The 17096-nt window shown below is 45.7% G+C and overlaps 1 protein-coding gene across 9 annotated transcripts in view; it reads right to left on the bottom strand.

Annotated features, from left to right (window-relative positions):
* LOC105463988 (spectrin alpha, non-erythrocytic 1) overlaps positions 1-17096 on the bottom strand; it is an 85970-nt gene that overhangs the window by 21104 nt on the left and 47770 nt on the right. For 6 of the 9 annotated variants that reach the window (XM_071078416.1, XM_071078414.1, XM_071078418.1 and 3 more), the window contains 16 exons: positions 15778-15882; positions 15303-15326; positions 14187-14222; positions 10839-10886; positions 10025-10116; positions 9265-9409; positions 8972-9153; positions 5832-5931; positions 5486-5683; positions 5257-5403; positions 4558-4661; positions 4251-4413; positions 3836-3850; positions 1705-1836; positions 1306-1443; positions 57-161 (listed from right to left, as the gene is read on the bottom strand). In XM_071078416.1, coding sequence (XP_070934517.1) covers positions 57-161; positions 1306-1443; positions 1705-1836; positions 3836-3850; positions 4251-4413; positions 4558-4661; positions 5257-5403; positions 5486-5683; positions 5832-5931; positions 8972-9153; positions 9265-9409; positions 10025-10116; positions 10839-10886; positions 14187-14222; positions 15303-15326; positions 15778-15882 — 1734 coding nt within the window. The remainder of the gene's footprint in view (positions 1-56; positions 162-1305; positions 1444-1704; positions 1837-3835; positions 3851-4250; positions 4414-4557; positions 4662-5256; positions 5404-5485; positions 5684-5831; positions 5932-8971; positions 9154-9264; positions 9410-10024; positions 10117-10838; positions 10887-14186; positions 14223-15302; positions 15327-15777; positions 15883-17096) is intronic. The other 3 variants (XM_071078415.1, XM_071078419.1, XM_071078422.1) reach the window with 1 other exon arrangement.

The raw sequence follows: 17096 nt of genomic DNA, 5'->3' as shown, positions 1-17096 counted from the left end.
AGTCAGGCACAGCCGCGTCCCAGGCACTTGGGTCTGGCCTGCCTCCCTTTGCTTACCTCATGGGCAGATATATCTGCTTCCAGCAGTTGATGCTTTTTCAGCAGGTTATTCACAGAAGCCAGGTCTTTGCCATAATCTTCGGATGCCAGCAGGGCCTCCACCTGGCAGTGAAAACATAAAAAGGAAACGCTACTGTGTGGTGTATACTCAGTATTCTGGAAAATTCAGGATGCCCAGTGGTTATTCCAGGTCCTTGTTTGGACAGCTGAATACCTCTCCATCACAATGTGTTACTGTGATTCCTAGTCACTTTGATCAGCCTGCCCGGCCTGAGACACTGTCTCTACTCAGTCAGTCAAACCTAGACTCCAGAGTCTATTCATAGTAAATACTACAGCTAAAGGCAAAATGCACAGCAATCTTAGTTCAAGGAAACTCCCCTAGGAAAGAATCAGCAGTGTGGGCAAAGATTAATATTCAAAGGTATTCACTGCAGCTAAATATATACACCAAAAGGCTGGGAACACCTGAATGTCCAACAATATGGGAATAAATTATGGCATGGCTCTATGATAAACTTACACAATTATTCAAAAAAACATTTTTTTTTTTTTGAGATGAAGTCTTGCTCTGTCGCCCAGGCTGGAGTGCAATGGTGTGATCTCGGCTCACTGCAAACTCCACCTCCTGGGTTCAAGCGATTCTCCTGCTCAGCCTCCTGAGTAGCTGGGATTACAGGAGCACGCCACCATGCCCGGCTAATTTTTGTATTTTTAGCAGAGACAAGGTTTCACTATGTTGGTCAGGCTGGTCTCGAACTCCTGACCTCAAGTGATCCGCCTGCCTCGGCCTCCCGAAGTGCTGGGATTACAGGCGTGAGCCACCGCACCTGACTAAAACCTCTATGATATTTTTATAATCTATGCTTTCCAAACATTCTCCAAGGAGAATACATGACTGACTCTGGTTTCCTAGATGCTACTATCTTGGTTTCTATCCTGGCATAGGCTTGTTAGAGTTGCACGCTGTGTAACTATCCATATCTCTTTCTATTTGCCTTCCCTATGGACATGAGTGATCTGCAGTCCAAGTGCCACTCCAAGTCAGCTCTCTTCTCTAAATATTCACTCCCTTTGCACATCAATCCCTTACAGCATTACAGCAACTCATATGTAATAAAGGTTTCTGTCAAAAGGGGTGTCTGGTGAGCCCTGCCTTTTCATGGTTTTGGGCTCACTGATGAACCCACTGTCCCAAATGACTAGAAATTCCCCACTGGTGGGAAGAGAAACCACTCAATGTTACCTCAGACAGCCAGAAGTCAAAGTCCTTGATCCCTGTGTTGAAGTTCTGCTGCTTGTTGGCTTCTTTCAGTTTCTGGCTCTTTTCAGCTGACTTCTGCACCAAGAACTGCCACTGGTCAGCTAAGGCAGCCAGGCGGGCCTGGGGAACAGAAGGGAGCCAAAAAGAAGATGAAATCTATGAAGAATCCTCCCTCTCCTAAAGCTCGATTTGAGAACTTCTAAGAGAGGAGGGTGGAAAACACTCATAGGAGCCATTCTCACTAGCATTCCCCAACTGTAATTCAGCCTAAAGTCTTCTAATCCATTTAATTTCTTAAGACTGTAATCCAAGTTATTATATCAGGTTGATAGTGATGCTGCTCATGTTCTTCCCCGGGCACCGGGAGCTGGTGGGCCATACCTTGACAGCATCCTCACTGCCGGCGCAGGCTCCACGTTCAATGAGGGAGTTGCCCATGTCGATAACCCCACGGATCCGGTCAGCATTGGCATGCAGCTCTGCTTCAAAAGCCTGGTGCTTCTGGTGCTTGCTCTAAAAATACCAAAAATTTTTTTTTCCAAACCAGTTCCTGCTAGGTTATGTCTTTTTAGGAGGGAAGGGGTTCTCAGTGGGAGGGAGTGGCAGCAAACATAAATAACTGGGGTAAATGCCAACGTTTTTTACAGAAGGCAATTGGAATTTGTATGAAATATTTTAGGGTTCATCTCTTGGGGAGTTAACAAAGGAGAAAGGAAATGTACTAGCTCAGGAGTAGATGAGTTAGAAGTCCTTATTTTTGAGACAGGGTCTTGCTCAGTTGCCCAGGCTGGAGTGCAATGGTGCAGTCTCAGCTCACTGCAGCTTCAACCTCTTGAGCTCAAGCAATCCTCCTACCTCAGCCTCATGGGTGCATGCCACCACACCTGGCTAATTTTTCTATTTTTTGTAGAGATGGGGTTTCCTGAGCTCAAGCAATTGAGCCGCACTGGCCTCCCAAAGTTCTGGCATTACAAGCATGAGCCACCAAGCTCGGCCAAAAAATCAATTCTTGAAGTAGCTATGCTAGTTATTTGGGAGTGAAGCCCTAGAATTAAACACTTTCTAGCACTTTCCAGAAGATGGCAATGGCCAACTTCAGTTTTGAATCTGCTTGTACATCAATTTCCATCCATGGCTTTCTCCTTTTTGGAGACAGGCTCTAATGAATGAGATTCATACGGACGTTTTATCATCTAAAGCAGAAATCACCATTAAGCAAAATTCATAACATAAATTGTATTAACTAGCAAAATAATATTTGATGGTCAGTCTTATCCCTCTGTTGACAGAGGAGAAATCTACAGCTACTACAGACATTGGCTTTGTTGATTTATCTTTTGGTAGCTGTCATTAATCAAAACACTGGGATACTGTCAGAACCCAGGCTTGACTGCAAGAAGGAATTTATTTTCTGGGAAACGAAAGGGCTACGAGAAGGATGGGCTCCTGATCCTGGGTGCCTGATACGGTTTTTATGAATCCATAAAGAAACAGAAGGTACTGAAATGCTACAAGAGACAATTGCAAGGACATAGCAGCTGTGCCACAATTCTGGGAAAAAAAATTGGCTGGGTGAGAAATGCAGGGTCTCAGGGGAGAGTGTTATTTGGGGGAAAAAAAACAACAACTAAAAGGCAGTAGTGTTGGGGAATTCTGCATCAAATGTTTCATTTCAGAGGCAGCAACTGTCAAAGGATGGAGCCATCTGGCTCAATTCAACACTAACATGAAATGTCCTTGTTACGTTCTCTCACTGCCTGATCCCAAAGGCAAGAACAAAAAGGGTCTCAAACACTCAGATATCCTGACAAAAGTCCCATTCCTTTCTTCTTCTGTTCCTTGTTCTGATCACTCTTTGGTTCAAATTCCATTTATTCTCTTCTCTATCTTCATTTTTTCCACCCGCTTAAGCAACTTTGAGCTACATGTTAACTGAGAAGTCTCCTTTCACTACCTGTTGAGTAATGTCTGCTTTTATCTTAACTTCTCATTTGTATTCCTTGAAGATTTGTAAGTATTAATAGATCATACGTCTCTCTACAGTTCTCTAGCTGTTCCTGTCCTGACTGGCACCTCTGGATGCCTGAGTGGCTATGCATTAAAACCCTCACACCAGACTGGCCTCCCTTGCCTGGGCCACTGAACACCATGAGCTCATAGCAAGTCTCAGCCAAGGTCTACACAGAAAAAGCTGAAGCTGATATTCCATCTTCAAAAGGAAGCACTCCTTGAAAGAAAGTGGTCAACTACTGCCCCGCAAATCAAACACTGTACAGAATTTGCCTAAGTGATAAACTGGGGGAGAGAGGGGGGAGTAAGGCGTTGCAGGCTAATTACAACAGAGAAAGCCACATCCCACAGGGACACTTGAATGGAGTGTAATGGATGATTAGAAATGAAAAGGATGAAGAGACACCAGCAGACTTGTGACCACAATAACAATAATCTATGCAGAGGAACACAAATACTGGAGCTCATTTAACTACAACTCTTAAAAAAATTAAAAACTTACCAGCAGCTTGGAAAGCTACAAAAACAGATTAAAAGAATAAGAGTTCAGTACACTGATGTGGACACACATATCAGCTATTAAATAGAAACTCATTTTGTCATACTTCCCCGGGGAAGCTCAGCATTTGGGAACAGTAATAGAAAGGGGATTCTATAGACTTTAACAGAATATATTAAAGTAATAGAAAGGGGATTCTATAGACTACAGCAGAAACGGTTTTAATGGAGACAAATGAGGAAGGCGAATTTTAAATGGCTCTGAAACGTGAGGAGGGCTTTCCCACTGGCTTGACTTACTAAAACATTTTTCACTGACTTCCCATGGGTGCAAGGAGTTTGTTTTATAAATGCTTTAACAAAATCTACTCAATAACATAAGGCTACATCAAGAACAACACCCAGTCACTTCAGCTTACCTGGATGTTGGTGGGATCCTTGTATGACTCATCACTCGCTGTCTGCAATTTTTCACTGATCCAAGCCTCAATCTCATCCACATCCCGGCTGAACTGTTGGAGGGTTTGAGATTCTCCTAGCTTTGACCTTTTCTCAATCATCTGGGCTTTCAGACGTCGCCACCTGAAAGAGTGAAACCATGAGATCCAACAAGAACATATCTTACCGTGGAGAAGGAAGTGGGGAGATAGAACAGGACTGGGCCTTCATATGAGGGGATGTATCCTCTCAGGGCTGGTGACTATGTCAGTGCCACAGGACACCCACCTGTCCAAGACCTCATTGCGCCGGCTAGAAATGTCTCCCTTGGCATAATGGCCGGCAGCGATGAGCTGGTCGGCAAAGGCCTGCAGAGCAGCAATCTTCTCTTCCTGTCAGAAAACAAAGGTGTGAGGTCAAGGTGGGCCTGCAGCTGGGCCCTGCCTGGATTGCTGGTCTTGAGAAAAGGACAGTTATTTTGGGTGACTGAGAACTAGCTGGTGGCAGGATCAGAATACACTGACACTTTAGAAGCAAGAGTGTAAAACGCCAAAAGCAAGCTTGATTTCAGTCATTACTAGAGTATAGTTTAACTCAAGGAGTCTTCAGGTCACTTAGGTGGGGCAGGTGTTAGAATATCAGAACAAAATTAAGCTTAATAATAGGAAAATGCTATCAGATTTACAGCAAAGTGACTTATAAATCAAAGAGTCTTACATCTTCCTTGTTGTTTGTTCATGTATTCCTTTACCTACCTACACATTTGTTTTTCCTCCCTTTGATAATAAAATTTTTTTTTCCTGTGGCATCCCCATTATTAAAATCTCAGAAATATCAGAATCTATAAGTTTTAAAGATTATTTATGTACACATTTTTCTTAGACAATGCAGGTATTCCTTGGAGATATAACAGTGACTCTATAAGCCAAGAAACAGATGTCAATGAGGAAAAATCCAGACTCTGACTCCATGGTCCAGAGGCCTCACCTGGACATTAATTGCTTTGTCAAAGTCTTCATGTTTTTTGATCAGAGCCTCTACGCTGTCCAGTGAGTCTCCTTTGTCTTCGGTATTCAAGAAAGCCTCCCGGGCAGCCATCCAGTTCTCAGCTTGCTCACAGTCCCGATGGAACAGCTTTAGAGAGGGCAAGAGGCAGGTGAGAAAATGAGGCTCTTCAGCAAGGAAACGCTTGGTCAGAAAGCAGGAGCACACATACCTGCAATTCAAGGCACTGATCCAGCATCATCCTGCGCTGAACCCAGGCCTTCTCCAGGTCTGCACGCTCCTGGTCAAGAATATCAAGTTTCTGCTTGATCTCAGGGCTGGCATAGTGTCCATGAGCCAACAGCTGCTGTCCAAACTGCTCAAATGCCTGGAAAGTGCCAGCCCTGGCATCAATTTCTGTCCGGTGTTCCTGCCAAAAGGAGGGAAGGGATTAGGTAACTGGCAGCAGATGCCCACTCTGATGTCAACTATCGACTCACCACAAAAGGAGGGAATGAGGCCTCCAGGGCCCTGCAGAGCAGTCACGTCTTTGCTACTCAGCAGGCAGGTCCACCCACCTGGTGTCGCTCCAGCAACGCCTCAGCTCCGGTGACATCCTTGGCTAGCTCATCTGAGGACACCAACCCCCGTATTCCATTGATCCAAGACATGAGGTCCCTGGAAACCAGAACCCCAGAAAAATAGCTATTATATTACCTGGTAAGGAGATCTTCTGCCCAGGAAAACAGGGAATGACATAATTCTTGCCTCAGAAAGTTATCTTGGATTAATTTAATCTACTGAATGAGGCTAGGTCTTTGGGCAAAGTGTTTCAAAACTTCTTGTTCTTCTTGAGGTGTTTTTTTTTTTTTGAGATGGAGTCTCGCTCTGTCGCCCAGGCTGGAGTGCAGTAGTGCAATCTTGGCTCACTGCAAGCTCCACCTCCGCCTCCCGGGTTCACGCCACTCTCCTGCCTCAGCCTCCCGAGTAGCTGGGACTACAGGCATCTGCCACCGTTCCTGGCTAATGTTTTTGTATTTTTAGTAAAGACGGGGTTTCACCGTGTTAGCCAGAATGGTCTCGATCTCCTGACCTTGTGATCCACCCACCTCGGCCTCCCAACGTGCTGGGATTACAGGCATGAGCCACTGTGCCCAGCCATTGTTGAGTTATTTTTTTAAAAGTCTGAATTTCTTGGAGGAAAAGTCAGTAAGTTTATAATTAAGATCTTTTCACCCTCCAGAATAACAAGTTCTAGCTACAATTAAGTCTTTGATAGCTTCAAATGAAAAAGCCTTTGTTGGCCGGGCATGGTGGCTCACGCCCGTAATCCTAGCACTTTGGGAGGCTGAGGCAGGAGGATCACTTGAGCTCACAAATTCCAGACCAGCTTGGGCAATGTGGTGAAATCTTGTCTCTAAAAAAAAGAAAAAGCCTTTCTTTAGGATTAACCCTTGAAGCCCTAGGCCTGTGCATGCATTTGATCCAGTTTCTCACAGCTGTGCAAGCACAAGGGCACAAAACTGAGTGTGTAAGGTCAGATATGGTATGATTCCTTTTATATGATATGTCCAAAAGAGGCAAATCCATGGACACAGAAAGCAGATAAAGGATTCCGAGTGGGTGGGGAAGAGAGAAGAGGGGGTGATTAGTTAAGGGATGTTATTCTAGGGCAATGAAAATGTTTCAAAGCTAGAGAGGAGTGGCTGCACAACACTGTGAATCCATTAAATGTCATGGATTGCACATTTTAAAGTGGTTAATTATATGTTGTGTGGCCCTTACCTCAATAAAAAGAAAAAGAAAACTAACTGCCAACTGGGACCTCCTCCCAGAGGCCTGTGAAAGAAAGCAGCATCTGCCTACTCCCACTGCAGCAGGGGAGATGCCCCAGCTAACAGATACAAGACCACAAGTGTGCAAGTGTGTGTGTAAAATAATATTGTTAAAGAGCACAAAAAAAGACAAAACAAGTGTCTGTCCTCAATGGCTACTGTTGAACAAGTCATAAATCGCCCATCCAGTGGATTGCTGTGTAGTCATTAAAAAGGCAGTGATACAAGATTGCGGGACATTTTAAGACAACTGGCCTAGTATCCTAATGACATTAATGCCAGGTAAGACATAGGCCAGGTGAAGTGGCTCATGCTTGAAATCTCAGCACTTTGGGAGGCTGAGGCGAGAGGATCATTTGAGCCCAGGAATTTGAGACCAGCCTGGGCAACACAGTGAGACCTAGTCTCTACTAAAAATTTAAAAACTAGCCAGGTGTGGTGGTACATGCCTATGGTACCAGCTACATGGGAAGCTGATGCTGACGGATCACTTGAGCCTGGGAAGTTGAGGGTGCGGTGAGCAATGATTGGGCCACTGCACTCCAGCCTGGGCAACAGAGCCAGATCCTGTCTCAAAAAAAAAAAAAAAAAAAAAAAAAAAAAGGCCGGACATGGTGGCTCACGCCTCATCCCAGCACTTTGGGAGGCTGAGGTGAGTGGATCACCTGAGGTCAGGAGTTCAAGACCAGCCTGGACAACATGGAGAAACCCCATCTCTACTGAAAAAAAATACAAAATTAGCCGGGCTTGGTGGTGCATGCCTGTGATCCCAGCTATTCGGGAGGCTGAGGCAGGATAATCGCTTGAATCCGGGAGGCGGAGGTTGCAATGAGCCAAGATTGTGCCATTGCACTCCAGCCTGGGCAACAAGAGACACACATATATATATGTCTAGGGAAAAATATAATGTCATACGGCAAGGGGATGAGAGGGCGTACGCCTGTACTTGGATAGGAAAGCAGAGACTTGTTTTTTTTTTTTTTGAGGCAGTCTTGCTCCATCGCCCAGGCTAGAGTGCAGTGGTACGGTCTCAGCTTACTGCAACCTCCGCCTCCCGGGTTCAAGTGATTCTCCTGCCTCAGCCTCCCGAGTAGCTGGAATTACAGGTGCGTGCCACCATGCCTGGCTAATGTTTGTATTTTCAGTACAGATGGGGTTTCACCATGTTGGCCAGGCTGGTCTTGAACTCCTGACCTCGTGATCCACCTGCCTTGGCTTCCCAAAGTGCTGAGATTACAGACGTAAGCCACCATGCCTGGCTGTGGAGAATTATTTTTAACAATCTGGAATTCAGTAGTTTGACTATTTTACATTGATTACGTACTACTTTTTTCTGTTTTTAATTTTTTCTTTTTTTTTTGAGATTGAGTCTCACTCTTGTCACCCGGGCTGGAATGCAGTGGCACGATCTCGGCTCATTGCAACCTCCGCCTCTCAGATTCAAGTGATTCTCCTGCCTCAGCCTCCTGAGTAGCTGGGATTACAGGTGTCTGCCACCATGCCCAGGTAATTTTTGTACTTTTAGTAGAAACATGGTTTCGCCATGTTGGCTAGGCTGGTCTTGAACTCTTGATCTCAGGTGATCCGCCCGCCTTGGTCTCCCCAAAGTGCTGGGATTACAGGCGTGAGCCACTGTGCCCGGAGGTTTTTAATTCTTAAATTAAAATTTAAAATTTTACAATAGCCAAAGTGTTTTGCCATGTATCCCAGGCTGGTCTCCAACTTCTGAGTTCAAGCGATCCGCTTGCCTCGGCCTCCCAAAGTGCTGGGATTATAGGTGTGAGCCATTGTACCCAGATGAGCATGTGCTACTTTCACGATAAAAATGACCCCTGCAAAGAAGGCTCTACGTTCCAGAGGTCTGAGTGAACGCAGCTCCGTACCGGAAATCGCTAAGAAAGCGCTGCAGGTCGTGGGAGTCGCCCAACTTCGCCTTGCGCTGATCTGCACGTTTCCCCAGGCTGCTCCAGGCCTGGTTTAACTCTGTGCACTTTTCCTGGAGGTCCTCTGCTGACTCGGGATGGGACTGGATCAGGCGCTCTGCTGTTTCACCAAGGGAGTTTACCTATGGGAACAAAGTGGTGAATGAGCTTGCAGTAAGGGGGTGTGCTCTGCAGAACAGAAGACTTCTCTTGCTGGGGCAAAAATGCCAGAAGATGACTTTGGGTCCTCTCACCTTGTCACCGAGAGCTGCAAGGTCCCTCTCAAAGCCCTCATGCTTGCGTTGCAGGGCCTGCACACTGGCGAGATCATGTCCATAATTGTCTGTGTTTAGAGCTTGATTCTTTTCTTCAATCCATTCTTTGGTTTCATCAGCATCTCTAAAGGGGAGACACATTTACGTTAAGAAATGCTGAGTACAATTGCCTTGATTACAGGACAGACACTAAAAAAATTTTATTTATTTATTTATTTATTTATTGAGACGGAGTTTCGTTCTTGTCACCTAGGCTGGAGCACAATGCACAATCTTGGCTCACTGCAACCTCCACCCCCACCGGGTTCAAGCGATTCTCCTGCCTCAGCCTACCAAGTAGCTAGGATTACAGGCACTCGCCACCACGCCCAGTTATCTTTTTATTTTTAGTAGAGGTGGGTTTTCCCCATGTTGGTCAGGCTGGTCTCAAACTCCTGACCTCAGGTGAGCTGCCTGCCTTGGCCTCCCAAAGTGCTGGGATTACAGGCATGAGCCACCAGGCCTGGCCTAAGAAAATTTATTTAGCTGACATTTGTATATTTGTCTGTGGCTACCACCAATAACTCTAAAAAGCAAAATAATTCACTTAGCAGGATTTACTGAGCATCCACCCTGTGTCAGATGTAAACATCAACAAGAGCCAGCCGTTCCTATAGGATCTCACTCAGCAAGCTTGGGGGCTGTCAGGAACTAGCAGTCACCTGTTTCTCCCTCTCCCAGCCCAGGGTTCACCCCTCACCTGTGGAACCTCTGTACTTCATGGGCACTGCCCAAGAGCTGGCTCCGTTCCTCGGCCAGCTGCTGTAGGGACCGCCAGCGCTCATTCAGCTCCTGCAGGACAGCAAAACATCAGCTCCATTGTACCGCCTCTCGTCATGTTCCCAGTCAGACTTTGGGAAAATGACTTTGCTTGAAGGAGATGCTAGGGCACATATAATTTCCTGTTTCCAACCTTCCTCGCTGAATAAATTAGTATACAACATTCCAGTCAGAGCCAAGCCAAAACTAGCTGTGCCTGACAGCTTCAACACCCACAAACACCTGACCTAGGCATCCCCTCTGAGGCAGCAGGAGACATAGCTGACTCTTCCTTACTCTCATCTCCTAGCCTGGGGCCTGGCAGTTAGCAACTGCTTCCTAAATCACAGCTGCGTGGAGAAATCCCAGCGCTCGCTGCCTCCCAACACCCGACCAGCAGCCTCACAGGCCACAGCAGGCCTGGGAAGAGCCAGTATGCTACAGGACCTCGCACTGCAGGCGGCAAGGGAGCCACTCACTGCTTTCCTGAGACTGTGCTCCTTCTAGCTCCCTGACCTACTGGAAATCAGAGGGAAGGCGTGCTGCCTTCCCTGGCGGGCTCTTGACAGGAAAGCCACCAAGCTACCCAGCGACCATGAGCATGCTGATGTTTACTTAGGACATGCTTGGACCCAGGAGAGTGAGATATGTCACAGTTCACCCGGTTGACAAGAACAAGAGCTCTACTGTAGACAGGGAAGGAAGATAGTGGAGAAAACCAGGGGAGATTAGGGGAGCTGGTCAGTGCTTCTTACCTTGATGGAATTAAAGGTGGCCACGGTGTGAACCATCAGACGAGCAGACTAGGTAGGGAGGAAAGCAGAAGGCAAAACTAATCAAGTGCCTGGCAATTAGAGATCTGAGCTGCAAGTGTCATTGACTAGGTCCCTGTGATCAACCCAAATTACCTTAAAGGGATACTGGCAACATTCTTAACAGAGACATCAGTAGAAGTGTCAACTACTAGAAGGTCATGAAAATACCCAAAATGCACAATTAGACTCAGCTCAGTAATTAATTTTATCTGATGAAGAGTGAAAAGAGAATGGTAAAAATCACAATTCCAGCAGCTAGCTGGACAGAAAAATACCTAAAAGACTAATGATTAATATCATTTTCTTGTCTATACTACAGGAGAATATTCCAGAAAAAGAAAAAACAAACCCTAATTTAACAAATGCTGGCAGCTGAGACTATTTAACAGTCAGGAGCACTAATAATCACTTTCATTTCTAATTATAGTTATTGGGTTGCTGTTCTTTTTAACAGTATCCCCATTGAAGGGCAACGGCTTTACCAGAGGGAAAAAATAAAGCAGTGAATTAGCTTTCAACAATGTACATTTCAACAATATAGCTGTCAACAATATAGATCCTTCTAAAAATCTAAAGTCCCTTAGGGCTAGGCACGGTGGCTCACGCCTGTAATCCCAGCACTTCCGGAGGCCGAGGTGGGTGGATCACCTGAGGTTAGGAGATCAAGACCAGCCTGGCCAACATGGTGAAACCCTGTCTCTACCAAAAATATAAAAATTAGCTGGGCATGGTGGCGGGTGCCTGTAATCCCAGCTACACAGGAGGCTGAGGCGGGAGAACTGCTTGAACCCAGGAGGCAGAGGTTGCAGTGAGCTGAGATCACGCCACTGCACTCCAGCCTGGGTGAAAGAGCAAGACTCTGTCTCACAAAAAAAAAAAAAAAAAAAAAAAAAAAAGGAGGCCAAGATGGCTGAGCTTGGATGCAGACGTCCTCATGGCATCCCTAGGTGGCATTTTCAACTGGTGTGTTTATAGGAGTCAGAAGGTGGACCCACTGTCTCCGGTAAGAGGTACTGGGATTTATAAAGGTATCTAAAATAAACTTCTGAAAGAATACATATGTTATCAGAAACATTCTGCTGAGGGCGTAAGTAAGGCTGTTGCCCATTCATATAATCAATGATCAAGTTTTGCTATGTAAGAAAAGCGAAGAGTGAGAAAAGGAGAGAGAGCTGAATAGAAGGAAAAGTATACCCCCCGTGCCTGGCCCAATTAGAAACCTACTTAACAAGGAGGATAGTCAGAGCCAGTCAGGGAAGGAGGCCACAAGACACAGATCCCTCTCAGCCTAGGTCCTCAGGAGAGGTCAGACAAGGTGACTGAGCGGGTTCAAAGGTGGACATGGAAGGGTTGTTGGGGGGAGGCTTTTTGTTTTAAGGTTTTCATGCTTTCTTCATATTTCTGGGGATACACTTTTAAAAATTTTACTTTTTTTTTATCTGCTTGTCAACTCACCATTGTACTAACGAGGAGAAGACCTACTTTCTTTTTTCTTTCTTTTTTTTTTTTTTTTTTTTTTTGAGGCGGAATCTCGCTCTGTCGCCCAGGCTGGAGTGCTGTGGCCGGATCTCAGCTCACTGCAAGCTCCGCCTCCCGGGTTCCCGCCATTCTCCTGCCTCAGCCTCCCGAGTAGCTGGGACTACAGGCGCCCGCCACCTCGCCCGGCTAGTTTTTTGTATTTTTTAGTAGAGACGGGGTTTCACCGTGTTAGCCAGGATGGTCTCGATCTCCTGACCTCGTGATCCGCCCGTCTCGGCCTCCCAAAGTGCTGGGATTACAGGCTTGAGCCACTGCGCCCGGCCTCTTTTTTCTTTTTAAAACTTTTTTTGTTTTGTTTTGTTTTTTGTAGAGCCGGGGTTTCGCCATGTTGCCCAGGCTGGTCTCCAATTCCTGGGCTCATCCACCTGTCTCAGCCTCCCGCAATGCTGGGATTATAGGTGTGAGCCATCACACCTAGCCAAAAGATCTACTTTTATAAAGTCAGAATCTGCTCTCTAACTTGCCTGTAACTTAAGTGATGTATTCCTGAAGAGCTGGGTCAGGAGGGAAGATGCTAGAACTGAGACACACGCAACCAGTTACACAATCACAGCTATAAATGTATCACATAAAAAACCTCAGCCGGGACAGTAATCCCAACACTTTGGGAGGCCGAGGTGGGCGGATCACCTGAGGTCAGGAGTTTGAGACCAGCCTGGCCAATGTGGCGAAACCCTAACTCTTCTGAAAATACAAAAATTAGCAGGCATGGTGGTGCATGCCTGTAATCCCAGCTACTAGGGGGAGCTGAGGAAGGAGGATCGCTTGAATCTGGTAAGCAGAGGTTGCAGCGAGCTCAGATCATGCCACTGCATTCCAGCCTGGGCAACAGAGCTAGACTCCATCTCAAAAAAAACAAAAAACAAAAACAAAAAAAACCTTCTCCCTGGCTGGGCGCTGTGGCTCAGGCCTGTAATCTCAACACTTCGGAAGGTTGAGGCGGGTGGATCACCTGTGGTCAGGAGTTAAAGACTACCCTGGCCAACATGGCGAAACCCTGTCTCTACTAAAAACACAAAAATTAGCCAGGCATGGTGGCACATGCCTGTAGTCCCAGCTACTTGGGAGGCTGAGGCAGGAGAATTGCTTGAACTAGGGAGGCAGAGGTTGCAGTGAGCGGAGATTGCGCCACCACACTCCAGCCTGGCTGACAGGGCAAGACTCCATCACAAACAAACAAACAAACAAAACAAACACCTTTTCCCCTGTATTCTTGGTCAGGGATGGCCCATTCTGGTTAAGCCATATTCACACCTGGATTTGTCCAGAAAAATGTCTACTGTAGTGGGGAAACATCTCATTCCTCCCTTTACATCTCTGCATCGGGCATCTCTGAAGCCTTTCTTGGGCCACAGGATAGAGGCCAAGCAAATGGTGAATGAAGGCCTGCCCTCCTTTACAGGTGCAGTTGTTCTCGTGTTCACGTCATTTCCCTTTGGACTGCCTCTTACTGGTGGGACCCTGCCAACCACACAGTGCTCCCTGCTGCAGCATATGCTGCACCAACATGGGTAATCAATGCAACCTAACTGTACTGAGCATTTGACGTAGACACTCTGCTTTTGTATATTAAGCATCACATTTTAAGAGATAACAGATTCAGAAAGAAACCACCCCAAACAAGTCCAGAAATGACTAAAGACTTAAGACAAGCTGAATATTCAGAGAAAGGCACACCAGAAAAGGACACAACATATTTCATGCTCTCACAAAACTCCTGAAAACAATAATTTGCAAAAGAGTCCTTACCTTCCACGGGGAGGCTGTCTTGGGATCAGTTTCATCCTATTCAGAGAAAGAGTAATTTAGGCAGCCATGCAATTGAGCATGAAACAACAAAGCACCTGACCTTTCCAGTTAATGACTCTAGTTTCCCCCAGGGGAGATCCCAGATATTAATACACTAATCAAAACAGCATTCTCCCTCCATAGTTTGGCTGGTAACAAACTTCAAGGCTAGTTAAGAAAAATTAAGCCAACAAACAGGAGAGACAAATTCCAACTTTTTATCCAGTAGAAGAAATGGAGAGAATAAAGAAATTTAATAAGAAAACCACCAACTTTTCTTTATGTTGTACTCATAAGATTGTCTGCAAAGGGGTAATAAACAAACCTAAAGATAGCTATAGAAGAAGTTTTAGAAAACTGAAGAGATAAAGACTTTTTTTTTTTTTTTTTTTTTAAAGAGCTGCGCTTTGTGTTGCATGCCTGTTGTTCTAGATAATTGGGAGATTGAAGTGGGAGGATTGCTTGAGGCCAGGAGTTCGAGGCTGCAGTAGGCTATAACTGTAGCTGTGAAAAGCCACTGACCTCCAGTCTGGACAACAAAGCAAGACCCTATCTCTTACAAACAAAACAAACAAAAAAAAACCAACATTTTTTTGTCTTTTGAAGAATGGTAAGTAGAAATCAATTTCTGGGCCAGAAGTGGTGGCTCACGTCTGTAATCCCAGCACTCTGGGAAGCTGACGTGGGCGGATCACCTGAGGTTGGGAGTTCGAGACTAGCCTGGACAACATGGTGAAACCCCGTCTGTACTAAAAATACAAAAATTAGCTGGGTGTGATGCCACACGCCTGGAATTCCAGCTACTCAGGAAGCTGAGATGGGAGAATCGCTTGAACCTGGGAGGTGGAGGTTGCAGTGAGCCAAGATCACACCACTGCACTCTAGTCTGGGTGACAGAGTGAGACTCTGTCTCAAAAAAAAAGAAATCAATTTTTGGTGTTTTCCACAAATCTTTACACACAAAAGGCATCGGAGGTTAAGGAATAGCAATTCTGATGAAGTTCTTGGCCTGGATATTCTTACCAAAGTTTAAACCCTTCTCATGTTCAAGATCCACACACAGTACCCGAAACTTACCCTGGGCATCATGCCATACACTTCCTACAAGGAGAGAGAGAAACCAGTTTTATTATTAGAAGAAATACACGTCTCTCAAGAATACTCATTATGGTCAAACCTGGAAACACAGGAGAGAATTCCAAAAAGACAAATGGAAATGCCAGTCCAAATGTCCAGCAGAACTTCAAGTATTTATACATAAACCTTTTCTTTGAGGAACTTATGAAATTACCATTAGTTAATGGCTATATAAACATTAAATATTTAATGGACTTACGGAGAAGACAGAAGACCCCCCAGAACCAAATAGAGATGAGGGATATTGGTATAAAGAAGTTAATCAAAATGGTTTTGGTCACATAGAGGACCTGACCTACAGTCAAGCCACAATTCTGTGCTATGAAACACTGCTTGTTGGGCTATGACAGACATAGGAAGAACAAAGCTGCATCCTTACAGCAACAGAGCCTCACTCCAAGATGGAGACACCTACCTGTTGTTGCACAGCCTGCACCTCCTCTGCCATAAGACCTTCAGACTCCAGGTCTTCAGCTACCTTGTTAATGTCCTTCAACCGTGACTCATTGGCCTTCAGGTCCTTTAAAACAAAAGCCATAATAACTAAAACCCAAAATAGCAAGCCAAAGTCAAAGGAGACATCACAAACTATGGCTTGAAACTATAAGGAGTCTTCTACAAGGGCCTATTTAAAAAAAAGGGATTAAAAAAATAAGCTACGGCCAGGCATGGTGGCTTACGCCTGTAATCCCAGCACCTTGGGAGGCCAAGGTGGGCGGATCACCTGAGGTCGGGAGTTCAAGACCAGCCTAACCAACATGGAGAAACCCTTTCTCTACTAAAAGTACAAAATTAGCTGGGTGTGGGGGCCTTTGCCTGTAATCCCAGCTACTTGGGAGGCTGAGGCAGGAGAATCGCTTGATCTTGGGAGGCAGAGGTTGCGGTGAGCCGAGATCGCACCATTGCACTCCAGCCTGGGCAAGAAGAGTGAAACTCCATCTCAAAAACAAAACAAAACAAAAAGGCCGGGTGCGGTGGCTCACGCCTGTAATCCCAACACTTTGGAAGGCCAAGGTGGATCACAAGGTCAGGAGTTCAAGACCAGCCGGGCCAAGATGGTGAAACCCCGTCTCTACTAAAAATACAAAAATTAGCCGGGCACGGTGGCAGGCGCCTGTAATCCCAGCTAATCGGAAGGCTGAGGCAGGAGAATCTCTTGAACAGGTGGCGGGAGTTGGGGGGCAGAGGTTGCAGTGAGCCGAAATCGCACCACTGCACTCCATCCTGGGCAACAGAGCAAGACTCTGTCTCAAAACAAAACAGAAACAAAACAAAGAAAAAAAGCTATAAGGATCTGTTCAACAGGTATCCCTATGGATTGGTTTTCCCAGCCCTCAGATAATTATTGGACTCGAATTTACTTCATTAACTGTAGTTTTTTCGTTTTTTTGGAGACAGGGTCTCGCTGTCACCCAGGCTGGAGTGGAGTATTGCAATCATCTGCAGCCTTTACCTCCCAGGCTCAAGCAATCCTCCTACCTCAGTCTTCTCAGTAGCTTGGACTACAGGCACACACCACTATGCCCAGCAAATATTTTTATCAAATAGAGACTTTTTTAAAACCTCTTTTTGGTTTCAAAACAATGTTTTTAAAATGTGAAGAGGCCAGATGTGGTGGCTCACACCTTTAATCCCAGGACTTTGGGAGGCCAAAGCAGGAGGATTGCTTAAGGAGTTCAAGACCAGCTTGGGGCAACATAACCAAACCCCAATCTCTACAGAAATTTTTTTTTT

This window comes from Macaca nemestrina, chromosome 14, assembly GCF_043159975.1.
Source record: "Macaca nemestrina isolate mMacNem1 chromosome 14, mMacNem.hap1, whole genome shotgun sequence".
Taxonomy (NCBI): domain Eukaryota; kingdom Metazoa; phylum Chordata; class Mammalia; order Primates; family Cercopithecidae; genus Macaca; species Macaca nemestrina.
Note: the sequence above shows the minus strand (reverse complement) of the source record. Positions and strands in the feature narration are given on the sequence as shown.